A 27,951-nucleotide genomic window follows, 5' to 3' on the forward strand; every position below is an offset into this window, starting at 1 on the left:
CATTTCCATGATGAAATGGCTTAGAGCAACATAGATTTCCCTATTTCCATGGTGAAATACTACTACAACTCTGTTTTAGTTCATGAAATACTAAGTAATCCACTTAAGTGTATTTCTATTTTCATGAACATACAACTCAAGCTCTACTCATGTGTTTCCATTGTTATTACCAATTCTCATTGAACAATAACAACTGTAAACAAGTTATTGGTGATCAAACAATAACAAGAAATCACAGCTACACAAGTAGACAAGTTAACTCAAGATATAACAAGTGTAAATCACATTCAATTAGTATTATTTAGCCATAAGTTTCATCTACTCCCTAGATGAAGGAGTTTAGCTACTCATGAATGATTTAACAATCAAATTCACAAGTTTATTAATACAAAACATCATAAAGTACAAGTATAAGAAAGATAAAAGAAAGCTTAGCCAATTGAAGGTGAAGCTCTCCAATTCCTGCTATGTTCTTGCACAATATGATTACAAGTGAAAACTCTCCAAAAAATGCTTCTCCAAGTACTCCTAACTAGAGAGAAAACTTGTTGCAAGAAGAATATTTAAGCAATTATCACCAAAAGAATTTAAATATGGCTTTAATCTTCTCAAAACATACCAAAAATTCATGCCAAATTCATACAAAATGTACGTTAAATATTCACTTATCAACAACCCTACTTCTAACTGGAGAAATCGAGTACAGGTCCGAAAATGATTTTAGTCCAATCTATATATAGCTTGTTGAGGCTTTACATTGTTATCCAATATGATTTTAGTCCTTGTGGGTTAGAGGTGGCAATATAGATAAATGGTTTATAATTGGTTTTGACTTAATGGATTAAATAAAAACCAATTATCCATTTATAATCCATTTAAATATTTTGATTACTTTTTTTTTTTTGTATTACCATTTCTTGTAATATGAAGATACTTTTTTATGTACTTGTAAATTTTAGTTGTTGAAAATGACAAAAATCAATAAATGACAAAAATAATTGGAACTAACCATGAAGATTGTTGTACAAATAGCCATATGGTAATTAATGGGGGATTAATGGGGATTGAATCATATCATAATCTAAGGAGGGAGGTCCAACTGGGCCTACGGAGGATTAAACCACACTCGTATGAATTTTTTTTGAAAAAATCACATATTGTGACAATTAATAGGAGGTAATATTTAAACTCTTGATCTTCCACCTTATCAAGCCTAAATCCTTAAGTTGGGTTAAAACCAGAATGGAACACAAGCATTTAGTCATACTGGAAAGGTAAAGGCTGCCTTTCTTTATTTGTCACTTCTGAGCAAGACTTAAGCAGGCAAGGCACTAGTTGCTCTCTTTATTTTTTGTCCAAAATTAAACTTTGAGTTAAAAGGTCGGAACTAGTACATCATTGAATTAGCAGAAATTGAGACACCACGTTTATGATTTGATGGCGGCTGCTAGTTGCCATCATCATCAGCATGTTCATAAGGCCGGTGGAATAAATGCGGAGGAGGCCAACACTAAGGAACAGAGGAATGAGATAGAGTTGAAAAACATGTAACAAGAAATCCTTTCCTTTTCTTTTATTTGGTTTTTAAGTAAATGGATATATATGGCTTTTGTGGATAATCCATATAAATCCATTTAATTTAATGATTTTATTTTGGTCAACCATTTAAAACCAACACTATAAATGGATAATCCAAATCCATTTAATTATGGATTATATGGATGGATAAATGGATCTCAATCCAAATTGTCGTCTCTATTGTGGGTTTGAGTTAAGGCGTGGTTTATGTATACACATTCAAAAATAACAAAACAGGATGGTAAGATTATGTCCAAGGTTAGTCATCAAGTCAGCAATCGTTGAAAACAATTTGTAGACGCAATATATGTACTAACACAATAGATATAGATATTTAAATATCAATTATGGACACTAAAAAAAATAAAAACACAGTTTCTAATGCAAACACTATATTAATATTTGCACGTCGTTGTCTAAGTGTCTACATTTGATAATTTGATATGTACATTACGATCGTTCTTGTAATTTTTTTTTCTTGTAGTCGAGAACAGAACTGAAAGCTATATTACGTTGTAGACAAATAAAATTTATTTAGTCAAGATTAAATGAATTGAATTGATCTTGATTAAATTAAATTAAATTGTATAAGTCCATTATGTTTTGGACTGTCAAATTGGGCCAATATTATATGGGCTATTAAGTCAAATTAAATTTGTAATGTCCATTTAAATTGAGTGAATTAATTGATTTATTCACAATTGACTATTTAGATTGGCCCATTATTTAAGCCCAAGTTCAATGGATTTCTTGAGGAACAAGTGATCCAAAAATGCAGGGGATTCTGGGGGTTTTCTTGAAGACCTAGCCTACATATTTTGGCTATAAATAAAGGTCTTGCCTCAAGGCAAAGATATAGAAAAATCCCTAACGTTTGGAGAAACTCTGTCAAATTCTCTCAAGAGCTTTTCCTTCTATCCAAGTCCAAATCAAGTCAAACAAATCCTCTTGCCATTGGTGCTGAAGACTTAAGAGTTCCAAGTGTTCAACGTCATCATCAAGTCAATCGTTTTCTACGCCGAAATTGTAGGAAACACCCTTTCGATTGGAGAACAAGCCTTTCGGCCCTTCAATTGAAGCTATTCGAAGAGAAGAATCAGGGGATTAATTTCTTTGATTCAAGAATTTTCAGAGATTGTAACCCGCTCATTATTTGATTCAATCAATTTGATATTTGTGCAAGTTTTCTTGTCTTTTATTTTAGGCAATAAAATTTGTGTTTGTAAAGCAAATGGATTAACTGCTCTCAAGGGCTTCAAAGTTTCTTTAACCTTAAAAGAACCTGAACAACAAGCAGTCCAGATGGTTTGGTCTCCATTTTCAGGATATATAAGGTACAAATTAAGAGGTTAGCAGTAGCAAGCTGCTGCTTGAGCATTCTGACCTGATCAGCTAACAATTCACAAGCCTCGAGAAGTCATGGGTTAAAGTTCTTGCAAGATTTTGTCGTTGATCAGTTTAGTGAGGTTTGTCTGCCTGATGTGGAAAACGGAATCTTGGGTTTGAGACCTAATTCCATACCATCAATAAATCTGCCAAGAAACCATTTAGAATTCTTATGTGTTGTTCGTGTAGTTATGATTTTAGTATTTATATTCATTCTTTTATTTCTTAGTATCCTTTTGAACAAGGGCTTGGAGCCGCTAGTAGCAAGATTTTGTTTTTTTTTTCTTTCTGACATTTTCTTACGAAAGTAAGAATTTTTGGCAAATAAACCTAACAAGATTTTGTTGAAATCGTGCTTCTTGCAAGTGTAGAGGAAGCTCAACAGGTGCTGGCTACAGAAGGATGCCATGCTGGTCAATAGTACTGGTTGCCTTTCGCTAGGCTGAATCCTAAGGGGTCTCAAACCACATCCCTATCCTGATTCACTTTGGACAGCTGCGTGAAATTTTTAGTAGTTTTGTGTTCTATTTGTTTGCCTTTTCCTTGCATATTTCAACTGGCTTAAATAGGCCTAATTAAAGGTTATTGTAATTAATACATCGTTATCAAGACTAATTACCAATTATTCTATTGGTTAATTAAGCCCTGTTCTCATGAATTAATGCACTCAAAGGTTTTCTTGAACCCTTTTGAAACATTCTTGAAAGTCATGAATCGTGCATCACTTTGTTTAGGATTCGATTCCCTATCGCTAATTATTTAAGTTGAGTTGGTAATTAGGACATCTAGTGGTCAAGTTTAAATACCACAATCGCCATTTGTATTACTATATATTAAGTAAAATTTATTAAATTATTTATCAAACTAAATATATAAAAGAAGAATATTCACTGAAGTTATTTATTCTTCTTGGATTAATTAGAAGAGGACTTTAAAAAGTGACCACACGGACATACCTGACTTTATATGCTAATAAAACTAAAAAAGGCTCCAAAACCCGGTCTTAGTACAACTAGTACAGCTTCATGCCAGAATCCTTGACACCCCCAAGGTGGCTTTTATGCAAGAAAGGGAGAAAAAAACTAAACAAAACCAAAAAAGACAGAGGAAAAGAAATCTATAGATGGTGCCTGAAATGTAATCACATCCATATAGCGTTGGCTTCGATAAGCAGTGGCTTCAACTTGCCCTTAACATTGAGGCTCATAACCTCATTGGAACCACCAACAAAAATCTTACCTATGAAAACAGCAGGAACACTAGGATTACATCCTAATGTTAGCAATGCATTCTCAACTTCTCTTCCTTTTGGAAGTTGATCAAGCTCATAAACCGTAGGGTTCGCGCCAAAGCTGCTTATCAGAATCTTGATAGCATGGGAAATGCAGCAGTTGCTCTTGCTGAAGATCACCACTGGCTTTTCTGACCCCAATTTCCTCACTGTTTCCATTCTACTTTCTATAAAACTTGCTAGTCAAGAAGTTAAAAAGTTCGAACTACTACTTGAGTTGATAGGAAGTTTATGACTTGGTTTGAGAAAAATCCTGAATTGTACAAAGGTATATATAGAGGGCTAAGGATGATGGATTGTAATACTTCTGTTCAGATAGGAAAAGTGGGAAATGTGTCAGATTTTGCTTCTAAAGTTGATGCTTCAGAAATATCAGCAGCTATTCGAATAGGGTAAAGGTTCAATCTGTCTTATGTAACACATAGAATCTTAAGTTGCGTTAGCATGCTGACAACATAAAAATTAGAAAAGTAGTAGTGGATGATTTCTTCTTTTACTAGAAAGATTCTAAGGCCTGGAAGGTTTACTATGGATCACGAATTCAGTTAGATTTGTCAATATCAAAGAAATTCTTACAGCACGTACGATCCCTTGAAGTTTCCAAAGAATTTCTTACATCGCATCAATTGACGATGGAATGAATAATAAGACAGCTTTCTTTTTTTTTTCTTTTTTTCTTTAAAAAGTTAGTGATTAATAGTAACTTATAGTTCAAAATTAGTAGGTAAATGCACCCCTTGATATGCGCAGCTGTCTATGGTTTCAGCAAGTTGAAACAGAAATATATAGACTATTATACTTGCATTGTGAGAATATTAATTGCAAAAAGAAATTTTATGACAACCCTTGCATCATTTTATGAGACATTTATAAGATATTGTTATTTTATCTTTTGTACTTGTGAGAGTGTGAACAAAGCAAGTTAATCAAAATTGGGGAGTTGTTATAAATTCCTCTCTCTGCTTTGGTTTGGGATAAGTTTGTACAGATGGTAATTATAATTTCAAGTGGATTAAGCCATGGAGGTGTTTGATTGTATTTTTGAATCGGATTCAAAATTGCAATAGGAATCACAATCATAAACCCCACTATTGGTACAGGTTTTCATCACTTTCTCTTATATATATATAAACAAAACCAGACAAAAAATAAATTTGCTATAAATACCCCTCAATCCCAACACAAACACACACAATTTCTTCAAGACTACTTCTCTCTCTAGTTTGAAGAATTTATATATATATATATATATATATATATATATATATATATATATATATATATATATGTTTTTGAACCGAAATGGGGTTCATTCTATTAATGAGTTGATTACTTTGAAATCTAATTGGTAATCAGTGAGGAATGATTGGGGCCAATATATAACATTCGTATTTTCAATGAATGATTTTTATTGTGGTCTATCAAACAATAGATATAATTGAACAAAACAAAACGTTGGACTTCCCCAAGTGAACAGAATATAATTCCTTAGACTCAGTGCACATGTTGAAAGAAAGGATATTTCTCATGACCGACCCCGACTCAGGGTCGATGTCAGATGCATCCCAGTGAAAGCATCCATTGACTGTGGCAGGGAAACATGGGGGATAAATGTTCACTACTTGTGGAAGGATAAGATCAACCTTTCTCCAAGAATTTGTACAGAGCTTGTATATTTGAACTCCCATCACCATCCCCAAATAAGAATAATTACTTCTTGATTTTGGATAAAGTTTATATAGCTTGACTACCTTGTAATCTTGGGTGGATGGATCAAAGCCAAACCCTAAAGCATGTGGACTGACCGATTTGAACCCTTTTGGTGGATCAAAGCGGAGGCTTGGAGGAAGTGTCAGGAATTGGCGTGTTGCAGGATTACACAGATGAATTTCGGAGAGATCCGAGAAGCAAACGATGCCATTGCACGCTCCATATATGTCGAATGAGTAACGATTCCACGAAGGTAGCTCTATATTAGGGGCAACACTGGGGAGAGATTCATCTTCATCGTGAGAATGGAATGATAACAGGGTTTTGAATTCGTTCTTGATGAACCGCTTGACGAGGACGACTTTGCGATTCTTGCTGTGTAAGTATTTCAGATGCTTGTCTTCAAAATAAGGGCTGTTGATCAAAGCGAACCATGTTTTAGAGACGCAGCAGAATCTCAACAATGTCTTGACGGGCAGTTTCACGAGGATTTCTGCCAGGGCATCCTCCGGCAACGAATTCACCATAGTAGAATAAAATTCAGGAGTGGAATCGATGAATGGATTTTGGGATTTTGTAGAGAATCCACTAATTAATATGATGGTCCTTGTCCAAGTTCATGGGCGATTTCAAGCGTCCAAAACAGAGAGAGAGAGAGAGAGAGAAGGGTTTCAAAGCCGATGAGTTGGGCTTTAGGGTTTAGCTCCGATTATTGCTTAAGAGGGAAAAAATTTTTGGGTTCTCAGATGAAATATGACACGTACGACGACGTTTCTAGCTCCAAATCCATGTTGATGAGGATTAAACGGAAATTGATGAGAAGAGAATGATTCAACTCCGCAATTAAACCTAATTTTCTCAAGTATGAGTTGTCAACTCATTACTTCGCCAGCAGATATCATACGGAACATTACACGTAATTTTTTCTTTTAAAGATGGTACAAGTTCATCATATAAATACTAGTCAGTCAAAATTACGCATAAGAATTTAGTGAAATTAATCATATAAATTTATGCGTAAATGATACAATTATATATATATAGTAAATCTTTCCTACATTGACGGTGGATACACTATCATCGTTGAATTCATGACATTTATGCAAAAGTTAAATTTCAACTTTAAATTTTACATAGTTGTCATTCATCCAACGCTGATAATGTATACACTGTCACTATAGGAAAGATTAATCCATATATATATATATATATGATGAAACTAAAAGTATGGAAAAGATTATTACAATTCTCGGAGACTATGCTGTATTAGTACCAATACGAGCTCGTATCCTTCATTATGAGATATTAAAATTATTATTATTTCATCACCTTATTATTTTTATACCTATAAAATTTATGATTTAAGAAGTTGCTAGATTGTATATAACTCGGAAGGTATGCTATTATCTTTGTACAAATTTTAAAACTTTTTAAAAATTGAAGTATAATTTGTGAAATATAATATACCAAAAGTTTATTACATGTTTTATATAGATTAGTTGAAAAGTATGAGTATTATTCAGAATAACTTTTAAATGAAATTTTTTTTTTTATTATACAGATTAACAGGTATAATACGAGTTCTTAATAACTAGGTTTTCAAATTACTACAACCAATCTAGCCAGACTATTCACAGCTATCCAGCAAATCAAAAGTCCTGAGAGAACAAAATTAACTATTAACTCATTTCATTTCCAATTGATCAGTTAAAATTAAAAAGCTTAAATCACATCCTTCAAAGCAAAACTACCAGGGAAGATAATTAATTAAGTAAGCTTATCTCTTATCCCTTCCCACTTAAAATAAAAACCTCAAACAAACAAGATGTTAATAGGACAATTGGGCATTAAATACCATCATTGACTATAACCTTATTAGTGCATCAAAATCAGAACGGTACATGGAATATCTGACTTGCATTTCATATTACAATGACTAAAAGTCACTCAAAACTCAATAAAACTTAGACTTAATAAAAATGGTAGGAGTCCATGCTCAAGCCCTACCTGAATTTGGGTTGCTTTGCTCAAAAGGAAAAGACAACAATTTAAATAGCAAAACCAAATCCTTTGGGCGCTTAACTATATTCTGGTTATTACATCCATATAGCCTTTGCCTCGATAAGCAATGGCTTCAGCTTGCCTTGAATATTGAGGCTCATAACCTCATTGGAACCACCAACAAATAGTTTCCCTATGAAAACAGCAGGAACACTTGGATGGCATCCTAATGCTAGCAATGCATTCTCAATTTCCCTTCCTTTAGGATGTTGATCAAGCTCATAAACAGTAGGGTTCGCGCCAAAGCTGCATAACAACATCCTAATAGCATGTGAAATGCAGCAATTGCTCTTGCTGAAGATCACCACTGGCTTTTCTGACCCCAATCTCCTCACTGCTTCCATCCTACCTTTGACAAAAAAAAAGTCTAGTCAAGAACTTCAGAATATGCACTATTATTGAGTTGAGAATTGAGAGGAAGTTTGAGGCTTGGTTTGAACAAAACCTGAATTGCATGAGGTATATATAGAGGCCTAGAGCCATGGAATTGTACATAGTTTTATTCAAGCAGGAATTCTTATGAAAGCTGTAAAAATTTGCTTCCAGAGTTGGTGTTTGGATTGGAATCTATAGTATAGTACCTTAATGTGTCTCACACAGAATAGAATCTCAATTAGTTGCATAAACATTTTGAGGTTTGCTTCTTATGACGGAAAGTGAAAGAATTAATAGATGATAACAGTCTCCTTCCTTTACTAGAAGATTATGATGGCAAAAGGATACATGGCTCGTGGATTCCCTTAGATTGTCAAAATCAAAGAAATTCTTGCTTTGCTGTTATTTTGTATAGCGCCACCAAATTTAGGGCTTCTTTATTGCAAAAATTGACTATGACAAGTGATCATAAAGAAAAATCAAAATCAGTCAAAACCACTTTCAGGGAGATTCTAAATTTCAATCCTTTTGGTTATTAAAAATGTTAAATTATGAATACAAAAGCAAATGAGAAAATCAACCAAACAGACTGTCTAAAATATCAGAACCTAAAATCAGTGGATGAAATAATCAAATGACAACAAATATTAGCTTTTTGCACTAAAGGCCTCAGATCAGCAGGTACAGTCAAAATATGGACAATTATGCTATGACTTTGCACGTGTAATTTGTACAGCATAGGCATGCCCTAAAATGACTTTAATTCTGAAATCAAATTAATAAGAAACAGCAAAATATTACAAAAATTTGAGTCATGAATTCCAAATAACTGAAAAAGAAGAATGAACAGAATCTTCAAGCAAGTGAAGATAAATGCACCCATTTTAATAAAAAGACATTGCCTTCTTCTTGACCGCTGGTCATGATATGTACCAAAACTTGCTTCAACTTAGCATTAATTAGACTTCTCCAGATGAACGGAACCAAATCCTTAGATTGTGTAGAGAGAATCCATGTAAATCACATCCTTTTGGGCTTGCTAAGTATGACTACTTTGCCTTTTATTTCTTTTAAGCAGATGAAGTATACATTGTATTGCATCTAAGACCACTGATAAAAATGGGAGAAATAAATTGTTCAGCAAAAGTTGATTCCCTTTGGTTTTTTCTTTTGGAAGAAAGGGATTCTTGGCCACCCACCCAATTGACGGTACAGCATAGCATCATAACATGGACTAAAGCACAATGGTATGGTTCAGAAATCCGTACAAAAGGCAGAAAAAAGTGCCAAGAAGGGGTAGTAATAGCAGATTCCCCCCTTGTGAGAGATATATTTCGACTCTAAGCCAAAAGAGATGCCTTTCTTGATTTCCTCCCCATGATAAATACATCAAATAATGTGAATGATCAAATCACATAAACTTGTTCTGTTCTACACCCTTTACGTTTTCATCCTCGGAACTATTTTATTTTAAACACTTCATACTGAAAAGTTATCAAAATGTTCAAAATTATCCAAAATGGTTGTTAATTTTATCCATAAAAGTGAGCAAGAACGTATATGCTTTCACTAAATTTTGTGTGGGTTTCATGGATTTTGATGTCAAATTTCAGGATACCGTTCATATAGTTTCATTATACATATTTTGAGATAAATATGAAGCATTCAAAGATTGGAAGTGTAAAGTGACACTAAATGGTTGTCAAAAATACTGCCAAGATGTCAGGAATGAAAAAACGTTTAAGTGTAAAATGTGCAATCTTTTAAAACATAATAGATTTAAAAGTGAAATTCATTAGTTTCTATACTTCTATATTCACCAACAGGTTGTAGACTAGCCACCCAAGAGAATAAAAGGTAGTTGCTTGCTCCTACGGGGTAGTCCAGTGGTAAGCGAACTCTTAAGAACTCCTTTGATTCTAGGTTCGAATCTTATCCTGAACTTAAACTCCCGTGACTCGCCCGGGTGTGTTGCGTGAGGCCGTGGCGTACTCCTTCGGTTTGATGTGTCGGTTCGAATCCTACGTGGTTCAAGTCGAGGCATGTTCCGGTTACCAAAAAAAAAAAAATAGTTGCCTACCTCTTTCCAAACCAAAAAAAAAAAAAAGAAAAATATCCCGTTAAGATATGAGAGAGAAGTATTGGGAGACATAGGGAATGAAGGCTAGATACCGCTATATCCTCCAAGCTGCTTGTAAAGGTACTAATTAATTACTTCTTGAAGATGAAAAATCACGTCTTCAGTTAGTCTTTATTCTTGTAAGCAGCCATAAAAATCAAATCAAAGCCGACCATAATGCTATAAACTTGACCAGTATGATGTATAATATTTGCATATTAAGCAACTTGTAAAGGTGTTAATTCATTAGTTCTCAAAGATGACAAATCACGCCTTTAGTCTCTATTCTTACTAAGCAGCTGTAAAGATCAAATTAAACCCGACACATAATGCTATAAAATTGAACGGTATGATGTATAATATTTGCATGTTTCTCAGTACTACTTAATATATGATAAAAATAAATATGAAAAAGAAAGTTATTTATCTTGAATATAGAATACAAAAATTTTTGGGAGTCCGACTAACAAGCTTCTAGTATATATCTAACAATCGACATTGGAAAAGTTATTTGATTTTCAATTTTTCTTCAGAGTCAATATAAGCTCGTTAATTCCGTGTTCTAATCGTGCAATTAACTAATTACACTCTCTGGACAGGTTTTTAAGGTCTCGATTTGTTAGTCGACCCAATTTCCATGTCGGATGGAATTAAGGTAGACAAGGTATATTTGTACGTTAATACTTTAGCGTCCATGTTAATATCTTAGTGTCCACATTTAGTCTTTTGTGGGTGTATTTATTGCATTACTTCTTAAAGCATATGGTCCAATCTCCACCGGTAATTTTTTTCCTTTTTTTTTTGGTTGACAAGAGAACCCGTAGCTGCTACTCGAAAGTGCGCACTGGATAAACTCTTCCCCGTGCAATAGCCCGCCATGTGCATGAGGCCATAGGCATTATATTTTCACTCATTTTTCCAAGAGTAGAATGAGACTGAATATTAGAAGAAACTCTACTAAATTATTGACTACTCCATTCTCCATTGGGGTGATAGTTCAGTAGTTGATTGATGTCTGCTACCGTAGAAGAAGTCCAAAATCTAACATTGAAATGAAAAAAAATAACCATCTCAATCCGAGCTTATGCCAACATACTAACTGAGATACTAAGTTGTAAACATTAACATACAGAAACACTTCTGCCTTTTTTTTTCCTGCCAAGTATTGTCTCACTATATATTGCTTAAATTACCAATTCGGTGTAGTTGCCTTCAATGTACTAAGTCAACAATAAGTCAAACTAATCTTGCAACACAAAAAAATAAAAAATAAAAAATAAAATACAAGCAGATTAATTTAGTTTAATATCCAATATCACTACTTTGCCATTCCACTTGAAACTAAAGAACCTCGTTGAGTTTACTTTTCTAATAAAGCAAAAAGTATGAGAGAAATAAAGTGCCACCTATATATAGCCCCCCCCCCCCCCCCCCCCCCCCCCCCCAAAAAAAAAAAAAAGAAAACCCCACAAACAAAAATTTTGGTTAGATCACCTTTAGTCACTAAATTATTTAAGGATCTAATTTTGTGTACTGAATTTCTTTTCTTCTTCGTTGTCTCAGTTGGATCTTACAATAGTCATTGCACGTAATTGTTGCCATTTTTTTGAGAAAATGCAATTACGAAACTATTTCAGAGTTTGATTTCACCTATTAATTAAATTTGTCTTCTTTTTCTCTCTTAATTTTTTTTTTTTTGGTGTCCTTATACACATAGAATTCTTAATATGTATTAGGGATTTCTTGAAAACTGAAGGACATGCATGCCCATGATATGATAGTATGCAAGGGACATCAACTCAGTTAACTTAAGAAATGACCAAGAAAGCATGTTTAAGAGTTCAATGAGTAAACTGACCCAAAAAATAAGTAAATAAATAAGAAGGTCTGGAGGAAAAAGCAAACTTTTGACATTGTTTGGTGACATATTTTGACTTCCACTTGATAAACCATACAAAAACAAAGATACTGCAATACAAAAGTATCTGGCACCCTTAGTACATCAAAATCAAAAGGTAGAGACATAGAATATCTAACTCACATATTATAATACAAAAAAACACCTGTAGGAGTTTATACTATCCAAGATTCTTAGTGGCTTTCTTTAGAAGGAAAAAAAAAAAAAAAAGAACCGAGGCTAATTCATTAGATGTTTCAGAACATCTGATTAATCTCACATCCATATAGCGTTGGCCTTGATAAGCAGTGGCTTCAACTTGCCCTGAACATTGAGGCTCATAACCTCATCAGAACCACCAACAAAAAGCTTCCCTATGAAAACAGCAGGAACACTTGGATGGCATCCTAATGCTAGCAACGCATTCTCGATTTCCTTTCCTTTTGGATGTTGATCAAGCTCATAAACCGTAGGATTCGCCCCGAAGCTGCTTAACAACATCTTTATAGCATGGGAAATGCAGCAGTTGCTCTTGCTGAAGATCACCACTGGCTTTTCTGACCCCAATCTCCTCACTGCTTCCATCCTAATATTGGGATTGAAAATTTGCACTAGTAGTATTTGATTTGAGGGGAATTTTAAGGCTTGCTTTGAGGAAAATATTGAAGTGCATGCAGGTATATATAGAAGGTTACCTGAGAATGATTGCAGTAATTTTCTCAAGGAAACACTAAAAGGGTTCTAAGATCTTGTTACAAAAATTGATGCCTGGAGCATATCAGCCACTATACGGAAAAAATTGACAGGTCCTGAGGCTATGAATCCTCTGTTACACACTAATGTATAATACCTATGTTACACCTATAAATCCTCTATTATACATTAAAGTATAACACCTATGTTATATATTTTGAAACATTGATACGTGTACTTTTCAAGAGTTCAACTTAGCTAGAAACATAATGATAATAATTCAAAAGGAACAGACGTCAATACATCAAAGGGCATAAAATGAATGTTGCATACTATGGTGCACCAGAAAACCCGTTGCCATCTCACGACTACATAGAATCTCAACTTGCTTGAAGATTCTGAAATGGAAAGTTATAGTGGATGATAACAGTCTTTTGCCTTTACTGATTCTGAGTGCGGAATGGTACACAGCCCATGGTTTCGATAGACAAGTCAAAATCAGAAAAATATTGATTATTCTTTCTCTAATCATGTACTGAATTTTCCACGATTGACAGGTTTCATAATATGCCCCCTAACTGTCCAATTTAACATGTTTTCACAATTATTGTACAAAATTCTATGATCCAAATTTACAAAATTAATCCAAATCCTAGTTACTATTTCTATTCCTTTCAGTATGATCGGGCAGTGGCATATTTTGGCAAGTCAATAACGATTAAGATTAATCCAGATCCTATGTAGTTCAAAAAAAAATGAAATGGTAGTTTTTTTTTTTTTATCTAATTCAATAACGATGATAAAATTCAATAACGATCATATTGTTTGATCTAATTTGCATACTGATTGGACTTCTCCAAATGAACAGAACATGATACCTTTTGCCTGTGGGCATCCAAATGAATTTGTTAATGTTGCTGACAAATGATATAATTATTTTCTGTCTTTTATTTAAATAGGTTACTTTTACTGATATATCTTGGACCAGTAATTCCAAATGAAAATTGGATTCATGTAACAAGAGAAAGATTTCTCATTCCGTAGCCGGGAAGATATGTAGCTATTCTACATCTGAACCAAATTCTTTATGAGAATATCTTTCTAACTGCTCTAGAACAATTAGAAGATTCTGTAGAAGAAATATGAGGTTCTGTAAGGGATACAAATGGAAGTAAATTTATAAAACATTCCTAGAAAAAAATCTGCCAATTAAACTTTACTTCAAACTTATTAAGTTATAGAAATTTGTAAAGAATATCAAAACAGTTTTAAGAAAAAAAAAAAAGAGGTTCCGAGAAAGTAAAAAGAAGATCTTAATTTATACAAGTTACTAATTTTAAAAAAGAATCAATTTGATTGAGCAAAAGAAGTTTCTCGGTTTGGATTAGTTATTTTTGGAGTGTTTTTGAAATATTTTATTGTAGTAATATAGGTGAAAAACTTTTACTATAACTATTTTTGAAAGTATTTTTGAAATATTTTGCTATAGCAATAATTCGATTTTATTTGTGTATTATTGTAACACTGTATATGAAAATTTTATTTTTCAAAAAATGACCAATACAAACGCAGAGGTTACTTTTTTATCCAGATGACTGACCCCTCAATAAAAAGAGGAGCCTCTCACCCAAAAGAATTATATCATAATCTAAACGAGACTTTTGACTAAATCAAATAACGGGCATGTTACATGGATCCGTACAAAAGGGAGAAGAAGGAACCAAGAAGTGCTCAAGCAGATTCTCCATTTCTGAGCAAAGGCCAAGAGAGATGCCTTTCTTGATTTTCTCCACATGATAAATGGACTAAGTAATGTGGATGATTCAATCATATTTATCCATCAAATCTCATCAAATATTCCTTGGAAAAAAGATGGCAGTTAATGGCGCTGAGGGTCGGTTTGGTATCCTCTTTTTGTAATAATTTAATTAATGGGCTAGTAATTCTCTTTCTATATAGCTTGGATCAACCTCAAAGATCGATAGCTATAGATAAAACCAAGTATGCTTAGCAAAGCTAGTGCCCATGTTATGTAGGGAGAGTGTGAATTGTAGATCTTTTATGTCGACTATTTGGCACAAAATCCTCAGTGTTCAGTTGCCGCATCAAGGGCATATATCCTATGAAAAAAATGGCATTAGAATTGCCAAAAAGCAACAATTGCGTAGCTCAATCTTAAACAGCTGTAAAATGCGCAGACGATGAAAGCTTTCCAACATAAAATTCTGACTACTAGAAGAGAATCATATGTAGCTGCGTACTTCCTTCATCAAAAAGCAAAGAACATGATTTAGGACACAGTTACATCTTAAGTTAATGTGTTTTTATCTTAAATTAATGTTGTACACACTGAAAACGTAATAAATTGTTTATACTCCCTCCGTCCCGTTTTGTTAGTCTTGGTTTTTTTTTCACACAGATTAAGAAAGTGTAATTAATTTGGTTGGAAACATAAATTTAGATTAATAATTTCCTAAAATACCCTTATGCTAATCACGAAGAGTGCCAATTAATATCAGTTACAGCTAATGGTGCCAATAAATATCAGTTACCGTCAATAGTGCACCGCCAATAGTTACCGCCAATAGTGCACCATGATTGTTTCAATTACCGCCAATAGTGCCAATAAATAACAAAGATAGACTTTTCATTTATCTATGTATTGGAAAAGCTCAATGTATTCAATGTAGTGGGTTAGTATTTAATAACAATGTATTAATAACAAGATATTTAATAAGGTTATTTTAGACAATTTGAAAGATTACTACATTCCTTAATGGGAAAGTGGACTACAATTTGGAACAGACGAAAAAGGAAAACAAGACTAACAAAACGGGACGGAGGGAGTATCATGTAGGTGTAGTGATACGAACCTGACTCTCCAAACTCCCGCTTTTCAAAGAGACAATTTGACTAGACAGTGAAAAGACCTATGTTGACCAAGTTATGGATAATATTGGGATGGAAAATAGGGTAGGCCGGTCACAATTTAGGTGAATACCAAACTGATATGACACTCAATCCACTCAAAAATCCTCACTTGAGATGAACCAAAATTTGAAAGACAAGAGTTTCCACTTAAACTTGAAGAAAGAACGAAATTTCAAGTTTCATTCATTTGAATCGACCGTCTATTACAATGATGTTTAAAACCTTATATAGGCAAAACCCTAACCTAAACCGAAATCCAAATCGAACTTGGACTGATTTCACTTATTTAATAACTAATCTATTGGATTCAACTAAATTAACGGCCCATTAAGTTCAAAACTTAACACAAGATTGGCCATTTTATTGACTAAATACATCTAACCAAATTACTTAGTAAAAAGTCAAACAATAATTACTTAAAACAGACAAAATAGGAAAAATCCTAAAAGAAATTAATGACACAAAAACCGCAGATGGATTACACATAAATTCCACTGGTTAAATGGACCGGTTTGTGAGCAATAATTTAATCTTCCTTCTCGAGCTAAGTCAACATCTTCCAAGTTTCTTGCTTGAACCTCCTTGCATTCGAATTAAATTAATGGAAATTTGAAAAGGTTTCTTAATCCGTCCTGCACAAGCTTTAATGTCCATATCATGTAGACTATATATATGTTTATATGAGTTTTTCTAACGAGTGTCTATTAAACATTTGTTAACATAGCTAAATGCCAACTAACCTACCATGCATGTAAACAATATAACAATTATCATCACTTTTCTTTACCTTTATATACTTTCCCTAATTAATCATACATTTCCAAAGATCTAACACCTAAAATACGTCTTCACCATTGTTCATTGAACATCCATTAGACAAACCCTGTGTGTATATCACAAGACAGAATACTGCAATTCCAATCCACTTTCAAATTAATTTGCAATAAATTTCTCCAATCATTTCAATGTCTTGTATATCCTCCAATTCTCGTGTTGCTTCTTGACCATCGAACATCTCATGATGCCCGTGCAGCTATACCTTTTTATTTTTATTTTTATTTTTTTTATGAATCCACACAAATTGTGCGTACAATAAACCATATATGTGGGATAAGTAATACACATATCTTTAACATCAGAAGCACCTTTAGAGTGACCTCTTAACCAGCTCGAGTAAGTATGCTGGTTGACACAACATTCTTACTTAGTTACTGATTTTCAAGGTATCCTAACATAAAACTAAAAGGTCCCTCAAGTCATGGATCAAATTTTCTTACTTTACAATACACCTAAATTTTCTTCAATTGTTCTCGATGCATCAATTTTTTCAATGTGGTAAATTAATCGATTAAGTTCGCCCAAATTGAATATGATTTTTAATGGGGTAACATGTTTCTGCGTCAAAAGATAATTTAACCGCCAATAACCGATGACTTGTGGATTGAGGAGGGAAAAAAATTCACTAGAGGAGATATCTGTCCATAGATCATTAATTTTATAAGCCCATAATTGTCCCACTATTTCTATGTGTGAAAATATATTTTTTTTTTCTTTTTTAAGCAAATGATGGATTTTAAGGCTATCTTTATAATTTCAGTGCAACATGTATACCTAAGTTGTCAAAATTCGTTCAATTTGAGGTTGATTGGTCGATTGTATCATGAATTCGGAGTTTTGCACCCAGTTCTTACTCCTGGACCTCAACTGCTGTTTCCACAACTAGAGAAGCACTCATTGGCATTTCACACTAATATAAATTAAGTTGATTTTCTTCATCACTAAATTGGTTAATTTTTTTTTAACAAAAAAAATTGAAGCAAATTAATCATTGTCAACAAATTTGCTTTTTAGCATTATTGCAACACATATTTGCATACACTTGATTGCAAAACTTTGACTGCTGAGCGATCCCGTGAAGAATAAAGGCTAGCAAGAATGGTTTTTGGTTGGAAAGAGAGAACAAGGGGAAAAAAATGAAAAATTAACAAAACCCAAAATTGTATTCAGCTGCCGGGATTCGAACCCGATGAGTTTCACTTGAGCCAATTTGATAAGTGCCACAGCGGATTTACCATGAGATATATGATATATGTTTTATCCAACCGTGATAGTATATACACTGGCAGTGTATATAAAATTTACTTTATTTTTATTCCATAATAATATTCGTCTCTTCTTTATAGGGGAAGGGAGTATAAAAGAGAATTCCAAGATTTGAGATTTCCCCACTCGCACTATACAAAAAAAAAAAAAAAAAAAAAAAAGAACCTCTTCTTTTTCTTTTATGCATTCTACAGAAATTAATAATATGTTCATAAGTCACCTCCCAGACCATGAATTTTCTTGAATGCCAAATTTTAAAAATCCTACTAATATCTATTCGGAGTTTCTTTAATTTTAAGTCCGTACACACCCATACACACAAAACAATATGGAATTGTAAACTCAACTCGGAAAAAATCACAAAGCCCAGGTTTTTCAAGAACATGTTGAAGTGTGATCCAATGATATGCTAAGGCCCAAACAAAAACTCATAAAGTTAACGTATTTTCAACTTTTTTTTTAATCCACTTACTTCTCCCTACATCCTTTCCACCCCTATTCAGTAAAATTTACATGTAAAATTAAAATTTTCCTTTTTTGATTCGTTAAACTTTGACTGCTGAGCGATCAAGTGAAGAATAAAGGTTGGCAAGAATGGTTTTTGGTTGGGAAGGGAGAAAAGCGGGAAAGAGCGATCAAGTGAAGAATAAAGCAGAAAAAAAAGAAAAATTAACAAAAATCAAAAAAATGTTTTCCGCTGCCGGGATTCGAACCCGGAAGAACCCAGTTTGATAAGTGCCACAGCGGATTCACTGCCAGTTGTATACGAGTCTCAGTTGAATTTATTTAAACTATAAAGTTCTGAAACTCCTGATATCCATCTAATATTTCCTTTTTCCAAAAGTGATCCTTTGAACCCCAATTTCTATCACCAAGTTTTTTTTTTGGTTCCATTCTACCTCTTCTTTATCTTTTATGCATTCTACAGAAATTAATACTATGTTCAGAAGTTACTTCCCAAACCATGAATTTTCTTGAATGCCAAAATTTAAAAATCCTACTAATATCTCTTTGGAGTTTCCTAATTTTAATCCCATTCACTAAAATTTACATGTAAAATTAGAATTTTCCGAATAAATAACTTGTACACAATAAGAACTGTAACTCTACTACTATGGGAACTCGAATATATATATATATATATATAGCCTTTTTCCTTTTGGGATTTCAATATGTCGTCAACGACTGACATTGTTAATAGCTAAATTCGGGGTTGGCTAAATTATTGGTTCAATATAAATACTAATAAGATTCAAATAAAATTTTCCCTACCCTTTTCCGACTTCTTAAATTTTGCTGAAAATATTTAAAGATTCAAATAAAATTGTCAATAAATGTCACATCAATGCAGACTTGCTCAATGAATTAGTGAATGCTGCATGTTTTAATACATGGGATGATTAAATAAACTTAACGGCCATTCTCTAGACAAGTTAGACAAAGAAATGTGTTAGAAAAATGCCAGAGGACAAAATGTAAACTGCAAAGCTATATTCAAAGACTCAAGATTGAAGAGCCGAACCAAACAATAACTGAACCAGTTCTTTCTCCATTACACTTTAAAATCTAAGGAATTTGGAACATTTTAATAAATTAGCAAAGCAAAATATATATATTAGAGAAGATAGATTACCGAGGCTCAATTCTTTAACCTCGCAGAAAACAAGATCAAGTGGCTGTGGACTTCCAACCATGTGTTACCATGACCACTATAACATTGTTAATTAACGTCCAAATGAAAGTAACATAACATTATCTAACTTTGATGTGAAGTTACAAAACTGGACGAGACTCAAAACCGGTTCAAACTGAAATTGAATAAAACTGGCAGGAGTCCATGCAAAATCAAAATCCACGTTTAGGTGGCTTTCTTCAAAAGAAAAAAAAAAAAACCGAAGCTGAATTGTTTGGATGGAAAAAGTTGTAGGTGATTATCACATCCATATAGCCTTGGCCTTGATAAGCAATGGCTTTAACTTGCCCTGGACATTGAGGCTCATAACCTCATTGGAACCACCAACAAAGAGCTTCCCTATGAAAACAGCAGGAACACTTGTATGGGATCCTAATGCTAGCAATGCATTCTCGATCTCCCTTCCTTTGGGATGATAATCAAGCTCAAAAAACAGTAGGATTCGCCCCGAAACTGCATATCAACATCTTAATAGCATGGGATATGCAGCAGTTGCTCTTGCTGAATATCACAACTGGCTTTTCTGACCCCAATCTCCTCACTGCTTCCATTCTGCTTTTGGGAAAAATAAAAATAAAAAGTCGATCGAGAGAAGTGATCAAAGGCTTGAAAATGTGCACTAATCTTACTTGATTTGATAGGAATTGTAGGACTTGCTTTGATAAAAAAAACTGGAGTGCATGAAGGTATATATGGAATGCTGAAGATGAATGCAATAATTTTTTAACGAAAAGATTATAGGGATGCAAAATATTGCTACAAAATTTGATGCCTGGATCAAATCAGCAGCTATATGAAAAACGGTTGATATGTCCCGACTAGACAGAATCTCAACATGCTTGAAGATTCTGAAGTTGGTTTTTTCATGCAAAAAACAGGAAAGTAATAGATGATAACAGTAGTTTTTTGCCTTTTATCACATTGGTATATTTCCTTATGCTGTATAAGAATCAGTTGTGATCAAAGAGGGTTTGAATTTCAACTGTATGGATAAAAGGGCTTTTTCGGAATGTGAAATGTTGTATAGTTTTTTTTAAAGTTTTTGGTACAATTGAGGGCAGCATGTGTTTAGATATATTTATCAAAATGCCCTCATTTTAGTACATTTAAAACTTTGATTTATGCGATAATTTCAGAAACCTCCCCTGAGCTTTGTCATAATATCACTCAACTCCTCTCAAGTTTTTAAAATCTCACTTACCTCCCCTCAAGTTTTAATCCAGAATTTGAGTCAATCATCTAGTTAATTTCTTGCCAAGCGATAAATGCATCACAAGACTATATTTTAGATTAAAAGTGTGTTTAATTAAATCCTACGCCTCTCTCGATGGTCATAAGAGTTCAAGTAAATCCATTAAAATTCTCAATAATATAGGTGTATTACACATAATTTAACATATTCTCGTGATTAATCTATGTGTGTTTATCTATTTATTGCACGGTTGTATCTCATTTCTCAAGAGAAAAAGAAGCTATTGTTTATCTAGTTGACTGACCCCTAGCCTCAATAGCAAAAAGAATCTCCCACCCAAATCTAGAAACAGCGTAGAATCCTTGACTAAACCAAACGAGGGGCATGCCATAAGGCTCAGTATTTAGAAGGGAGAAGAAGGTACCAAGAAGGGCTCAAGCAGATTCTCCACGATCTTGAGACTCGCCCACCATAGATGCCTTTCAAGATTTTCTCCACATGATAAGTGGACTAAGTAATTATATGGAGGATACAATCATATTTATCCTTCATATCTCATCATATATTCCTTGGGAAGAAAAATGCTTAATGACAACTAAGGGTCAGTTTGTAACTTTTTTTTGTTTTGTCGTTTTGCTGCGTTAAAGAATCTAGGCTTCCATTTCAAAATCGATTAGCACTAAGTGAAGGGATTCAAGATCTTCATTAATCATTTTATTGGTTAGTCTCCCAACCAATATGGATTATTTAAGCTTTAATCAAACTGAATTGCTCTTTTTGACGAACTCTTAATAGCTTCCAACGCTAGTCCATGTCAACTATTAGCAAAAATCTGCCATGTCCATTCGCCACATCGAAGGCATATATCCTGTGAAAAACGACATCAGAAATGCAACGACAGCTTGCATATCTCATTTTTTTTTTTTTATTGTTCTTGTAAGCGAAGAGTGGAATTTAAAAAGTAGGAAGAGAATAAGGGAATTAAAAACCTAGCTAATATTGCTAAGGGCTTTTCTAATGGATGCTCTAAGGGCACCATTAACACATTCAATATTCACCTAACTTACTATATATATATATATATATATGCATACTAACAATTATTATCTTCTCCTGCATTTATATACTTTTCTTATTTAATTTTGTCTACCCTCTCTTGTATTTATTTAATTTTCCTAATTAATTTTGTAATTCCAAAAAATATAACACCTGAAATATATTTTAACAAGTGCCCATAGAGCACCCGTTGGACAAATCATATTTCTAATTTCTGAAGTTACAACCTTAGCTATGAGGCCATTTGCATCTCTCATCTTAACTATTCTAAATGTGCAAATGACCTCCAACATTAATTTGTGAACATTACTAGAAAAGAATCACATGTAGCTGCATAAATCCTTCATGAAAAAGGAAAAAAATCTTAGGACACGAAGATTATCTTTATCTGACAAGATAGAGTACAATAAAAAAATTCTCCATTCAATTCAAAGTCTTGTATATTTTGGAAATCATGCGTTGTTTCTACAATCATCTATAAGCAACCATGAATTAACGACTATTGAATGTCTCATGATGCTGAGTAGTCGCACTTTTATAAGTAACCACACTCATTGGATCAATGCGAATGGACTTACCCCTAAGTATTATTTTCTTTCTTATTAACTAGTAACCTACACTCTAAGACACTTCGTCTGTAACCGACAAATTACAGATTCGAATCATCAAGGGGTAAGTAGAGAATTATTCTTGATCCTCTCAAAAAAATTTTTAAAAAAAAAAAGTTACAATACCCCTTAGGAGCTTCAATTTTTTTGGGTAATTATGAAATGTTCCTCAAAAAATAGGTTGAGTTCTTTCGCTTTAAACCACCCGGGCTCATTTCCAAATCAACCTATCTGGCCCCTGTTCTTTTTCATCAATTATTCTCGTTGTATAAAATTTTGTTCAATGCCATACAATGAATTAAGTTTGTCCAAATCGAATATAATTTTTTCATCAGATGACATGCACTTGTTGCATCAAAAGATAAATAGACCACCAAGGAAACCAACGAATTTGTGGATTTAAGAAGAAAAATATGCATCAGAGTTACATATTTGTCCGTAAATCATTGGTCGTATAGAGCTCGTATTTGTCCTTTTATTTTTTCGTGTGTGTCAATACATGTTTTCACCCAAATATTTGAATTTATTCATGCAAATTTTTATCGTATAATTGTTACTGTTTACCTGAGTTGTCAAAATCCGGCTCAATTATTGATGAATTGATGGAACTTTTGCTTTTTCTGTCTTTTTTTCGCCTTTTACTCTTTAATTGGCTGCGCAGTAAAAATCTTGTAACATGGTTAATAACTCAAGCATCATTGAAACTTGAATTTTATTACCAACAAAGAAAAAATACTTGAATATACAACGTTTTCATCTCATGACTTCGAATTGTCCTTTTTTAAAAAAAAAAAAAATTAGAGATTACAAGTGCAACAACTCAAAAAAAGTAGAACAACTTATTCACAAATACTAATACTGGAACTAACAACAACTAAACAATGTACTAAAACTCCCATTTGGGAGTTTATAACAACCTTATTCTCACTCTTGAATCTCAACCTTGGTTTTTTCTTCATAAGCAATTTACATTATTTTGTTCATAGCTAAATTGGATGAAATGTGAAATTTTTTAGCAAAGCAATGTCAAACTTCAATTCCTGGGAGATCAATAAAGGCCAGCACTTAGCAATAATGGTTTTTGGTTGGGATCGAAGAAAAAAAAGGTCACAGAAGCAAAATTTCTACTGCTGCCAGGATTCGAACCTGGTTAATTAGCTTTACTTAAGCCAGTATGATAAGTGCTACAGCAGATTTGTCCCTTGTTGCTTCCAAGAGTCGGTTTGACATAGCTATTCTTTTCCGTGGAAAAAATTTTCATCCAGTGACTAAGATTGAGACGTCTAGACATTAGAGATTCTAAATTTAAATTCCTCCTTTCTCTTCCATGTTTCTTGAATTTCATTCCTCTCAACTAGCCACTCAACAACAAAGAACCTGATCTAGTTAGTTTGATTATGTAGCAAATTAAAAGTATGGGAGAAGATAACTCGTAAATTAGCTAAACTCATTTCTTTCCCATTTGCATTTTGAAACTGAAGCCTAGTGGAACAGGATATAGTGGCATGGGTGGTCTCCTAATTAATACTTCCTCCATTCCAATTATTTTGTCATGTTTCGAAAATCTAATTTTTTAAAAATAGTACTTTGATTGTAATATTTATATTTCTCTTTCTAATTTTACCCTTAGAAATTCAAAATTTGAGTTTGAATGATAACATGCATATAATTAAAGATAAGAATTATAATGGAAGGAAATACTAAAAAGTGTTTTGACTTTCTTAACATAACAAATATTTTGAAACATTCCAAAATAAAAAATATGACACTTTCAATGGGACAAAAGGAGCACGAGTTACCATGATATGACCCACTAGACATTTTTATTATTTCATAATGAGAGTACAAGAACGTAATACATATAACTTTGATGTGATATAACTCGACGAAGACTCGAAACGGGTTTAAACTAAAATTTAAAAAAAAAAAAAAACTGGTAAGACTCCATGCTAAAACAAGACAGGAGACCTAGGCTGAATTGCTTAGATGGTAAATTCTATATGTGTTTATCACATCCATATTGCCCTGGCCTTGATGAGCAATGGCTTCAACTTACCCTGGACATTGAGGTCCATAACCTCGTTGGAACCACCAACAAATTGCTTCCCTATGAAAACAGCAGGTACACTTGGATGGCATCCTAATGCTAGCAATGCATTCTCCATTTCCGTTCCTACTGGATGTTGATCAAGCTCATAAACAGTAGGATTCGCCCCGAAACCGCATATCAGCATCTTAATAGCGTGGGAAATGCCGCAGTTGCTCTTGCTGAAGATCACCACTGGCTTTTCTGACCCCAATCGCATCACTATATCCATTCTACTTCTGGCAAAAATGTGAAATCAAGAGCTATATATGAATGTGCTCCAGCAATTGAGTTGATAGGAAGTTATAAGGCTTGCTTTGAGTGAAAACCTGAAGCGCATGAAGGTATATATAGAGGGCTGGCTGAGAATGATTGGTTGCAATATCTCTTTTTTGGATAACAACAAAAGGGCTATAAGATTACTGTTGCAAATTTGATGCTTTGGGGGTCACATCAACAGCAATATGATAAAGGATTGATATGAATCTCAAGCTGCATTAACATCCTGGCATTGGGTTTTCATGCAGAAAAAGGAAAGTAATCGACGATAACAATCTTTTTGCCTTTCCTTGATGCTTAGTGCATACGGATACTACTGCTCATGGAATCGATGCGGGAGTGGGGCATGCATTTGTGTTGTATTTGGTTTAGTCCAGTTATTATGCATGTTATGATTATTGTTGTACAACCACATAATTTTATTTATTGTACCAATTATGTATGAAAATTTTAAATTACGTATATCAACTTTTTCACGAATACAACAATATAATGCTATTATATACCAAACAATGTAATATGTATAATAATCGCAAGAATCGCATGAAACCATAATTGCACAACCCATGAAAAACAGTTTTTGTTTTAAGCTTTTTGTCCCAAAATATTACCAAAGAAATGATAATTATATGCAAAGATGATCACATAATGGCATGACTGAAGTTAAAGTTCAGCTCAATAAGGTAAAATTAGTTGCAGAGTTAGGACCTAATGTTAGACAGGGCAATTACTTTGATGCATAATGATACGGTACAATTACGGCAAAATTTTTTGTTGAAAAACTTTAATAACTAGTATGATAATTGTGTGAATTTTGTTAAAATTGTATAGTGTTTCACAATAATAAAAATTAGATGACAATTATTTTTTCATTCAATAGACAACAAAATCTTAACGATTTTATGTACCAAAAGTTTTAAATTTTATTTTCTGTCTAAATTCTCAACTAATACTTGGCCTCATTTCAAGCATTCCATTATTCATAAATTAAGTGATAATTGTAGATTTCAAGAACTCAAAGGGGCAAAGTAATGAAATATAAGAAATTTTAAAAAAATTTAGGGGTACAAAAAGGGTGTACTCGAACCGAGTCGAGCTCGAGTACTGCTATACTCGAGCTCGAGCTTGATCGAGTCGGAGAATCTCAACTCGAGCTTGACTCGAGGAAATTGTTAAAAGCTCGAGACTCGACTCGATAAGGCTCGACCTTGAGTCAAGCCTTATCGAGTCGAGTAAACTGATCAATCGAGTTTTTTTTATCAATCTCGTAAATTCAGTATAAATTATACCCATAATGGTCATTTTATAATTATAATACATACATATTATTTAAATTATACTACTCGACGAGTAGCTCGTCGAGCCACGAGCTGCAAAAATCCGGGCTCAAACTCGACTTGAACGTATACTCGAGTAAGTCGAGACTCGGCTCGAACTCGGTTTGACCGATTTCAAGCCAAGTCATTGACCGAACTACTCATGAGCAGCTCAGCTCGCGTGCATCCCTAGGTGCAATTATAGGACAAAATTAAAATTTTAAAATATTTCCAAGCCTATTTCAAAATGCTTCAAAGTTGAGGGGAAGCAATTGCAAACCCTCACTTGAATGTGGCTCTACCACTGGCTAAAATGACAAAATATTAATAGGAACAATTATTATGTAATTTCCAAACCAAGCATTGAGTTCCCTAAAGCCAAAGCCTTTCCTCGACAATGTCGAACTCAAAATTATAAGAACAAGGAGATTAGCAATACTCTATGATAAGGGTTTATTTTACGTATTTTTGAGTGCATTTTATTAGTTAATTCTGGTTCCATTATTTAGTTTTATAACTAAAACAATTAGGGTTTTGGTAAAAATATATATTTTCTATTAAAGTGGCTAACATTGCATTTCTATTGCTTTTAAGGGTAAATACTTCATTTTCTTGCAGGATTAATGATTCAATCATCAAAGGGTATGAATGGAGAAGAAAATCTGATGATTGGTGATGAATTAAAGTGTGTAAAGAAGAAATGAAGTGAAAAACATTTAATTGAAGAAATGCAGTTCGAGATAGTTTCGACACTTTTCGGTATTTCGACTATATCTGGAGCTACATATATCAGATTGAAGTGATCTTTATACCATTTTGAAGCTAAGAGATAGATCTATATTTGGTATGAAGATATCGAAATCCAATTCTGCTGTTTTCATGGACAAAAAGTCGAAATACAGAAGCTGCATTCTATGGACGAGGCTAAAACAGGGGTTTGACCAAGTGATAGTATTTCAATCATATCTCAGTCTACAAAGATCCGATTTGGATGATGCTTGAAGCATTGTAAATCTAATTCAAAGGGCTACAACTTTTGTGTTTTTCACAAAAGTTATTTCGACCTCCATTATAGAGAAAATCGCAGTTGAAGTGAGGCCAATTTCACAGAGTTGAAAACGCGAGTTGAGAAAACGTGTCTTGATGGCGCGTTTTGTCAAGTCGCGTTTTGTAGCCAAAATTCTACAATTTGCTCAGCCATTTCTCTTGTATTCATACTACTTTCTAGCTATATTTAGCAAGAGAATTCGGTTGCACATGCTTCAGAAGATAAAGGGCAGAAAAGATGGCTTATTGTCAAGTCAAAAACATTTGTTATTGACTATCTTAACAAATTTTAGATTTGGGAATCTAGAGGTGGAAATTTGACTAATGGAAATGAGTTTTTGAGCTGTTTTTCCGCAGAGAAAAATGGGGAAGTCAGTGGAGATACGGACGGCAATTTTCTGATAAAAACACATTCTCTCTAACTAACAAAATTTGGCAGGCACACTTGGAGATTTCATCTTGTAATCATCTAGTGCAAGACATAGCAGAATTTTGGGAGCTTCACCATTAACTTGGCTAAGCTTTTCTTT

General features: G+C 33.5%; 5 protein-coding genes across 5 annotated transcripts; all 5 read right to left on the reverse strand.

Annotated features, from left to right (window-relative positions):
* Nucleotides 1–3,915: 3,915 nt before the first annotated feature.
* Nucleotides 3,916–4,649, reverse strand: LOC113701145 (monothiol glutaredoxin-S6-like). Its single transcript, XM_027221660.2, has one exon. It carries the CDS (start codon nt 4,412–4,414, stop codon nt 4,106–4,108), a length of 309 nt encoding a protein of 102 aa, XP_027077461.1. The 5' UTR covers nt 4,415–4,649; the 3' UTR covers nt 3,916–4,105.
* Nucleotides 4,650–5,676: 1,027 nt separating this feature from the next.
* Nucleotides 5,677–6,492, reverse strand: LOC113700616 (F-box protein CPR1-like). Its single transcript, XM_027221083.1, has one exon. The coding sequence runs from the start codon at nt 6,490–6,492 to the stop codon at nt 5,677–5,679; it is 816 nt and encodes a 271-aa protein (XP_027076884.1).
* A 1,333-nt stretch (nt 6,493–7,825) lies between these two features.
* On the reverse strand, nt 7,826–8,433 carry LOC113701146 (monothiol glutaredoxin-S2-like). Its single transcript, XM_027221662.2, has one exon. The coding sequence runs from the start codon at nt 8,368–8,370 to the stop codon at nt 8,062–8,064; it is 309 nt and encodes a 102-aa protein (XP_027077463.1). The 5' UTR covers nt 8,371–8,433; the 3' UTR covers nt 7,826–8,061.
* Nucleotides 8,434–12,446: 4,013 nt separating this feature from the next.
* LOC113701147 (monothiol glutaredoxin-S6-like) lies at nt 12,447–13,048 on the reverse strand. The gene has a single exon (XM_027221663.2). It carries the CDS (start codon nt 13,000–13,002, stop codon nt 12,694–12,696), a length of 309 nt encoding a protein of 102 aa, XP_027077464.1. The 5' UTR covers nt 13,003–13,048; the 3' UTR covers nt 12,447–12,693.
* Nucleotides 13,049–20,078: 7,030 nt separating this feature from the next.
* LOC113701148 (monothiol glutaredoxin-S6-like) lies at nt 20,079–25,011 on the reverse strand. The gene is made up of 2 exons (XM_072060008.1): nt 24,750–25,011; nt 20,079–20,290 (listed from the first exon to the last, which is right to left on the reverse strand). The coding sequence occupies exons 1-2, from the start codon at nt 25,009–25,011 to the stop codon at nt 20,079–20,081; spliced, it is 474 nt and encodes a 157-aa protein (XP_071916109.1).
* Between the last annotated feature and the right edge of the window lie 2,940 nt (nt 25,012–27,951).

This window comes from Coffea arabica, chromosome 7e, assembly GCF_036785885.1.
Source record: "Coffea arabica cultivar ET-39 chromosome 7e, Coffea Arabica ET-39 HiFi, whole genome shotgun sequence".
Taxonomy (NCBI): domain Eukaryota; kingdom Viridiplantae; phylum Streptophyta; class Magnoliopsida; order Gentianales; family Rubiaceae; genus Coffea; species Coffea arabica.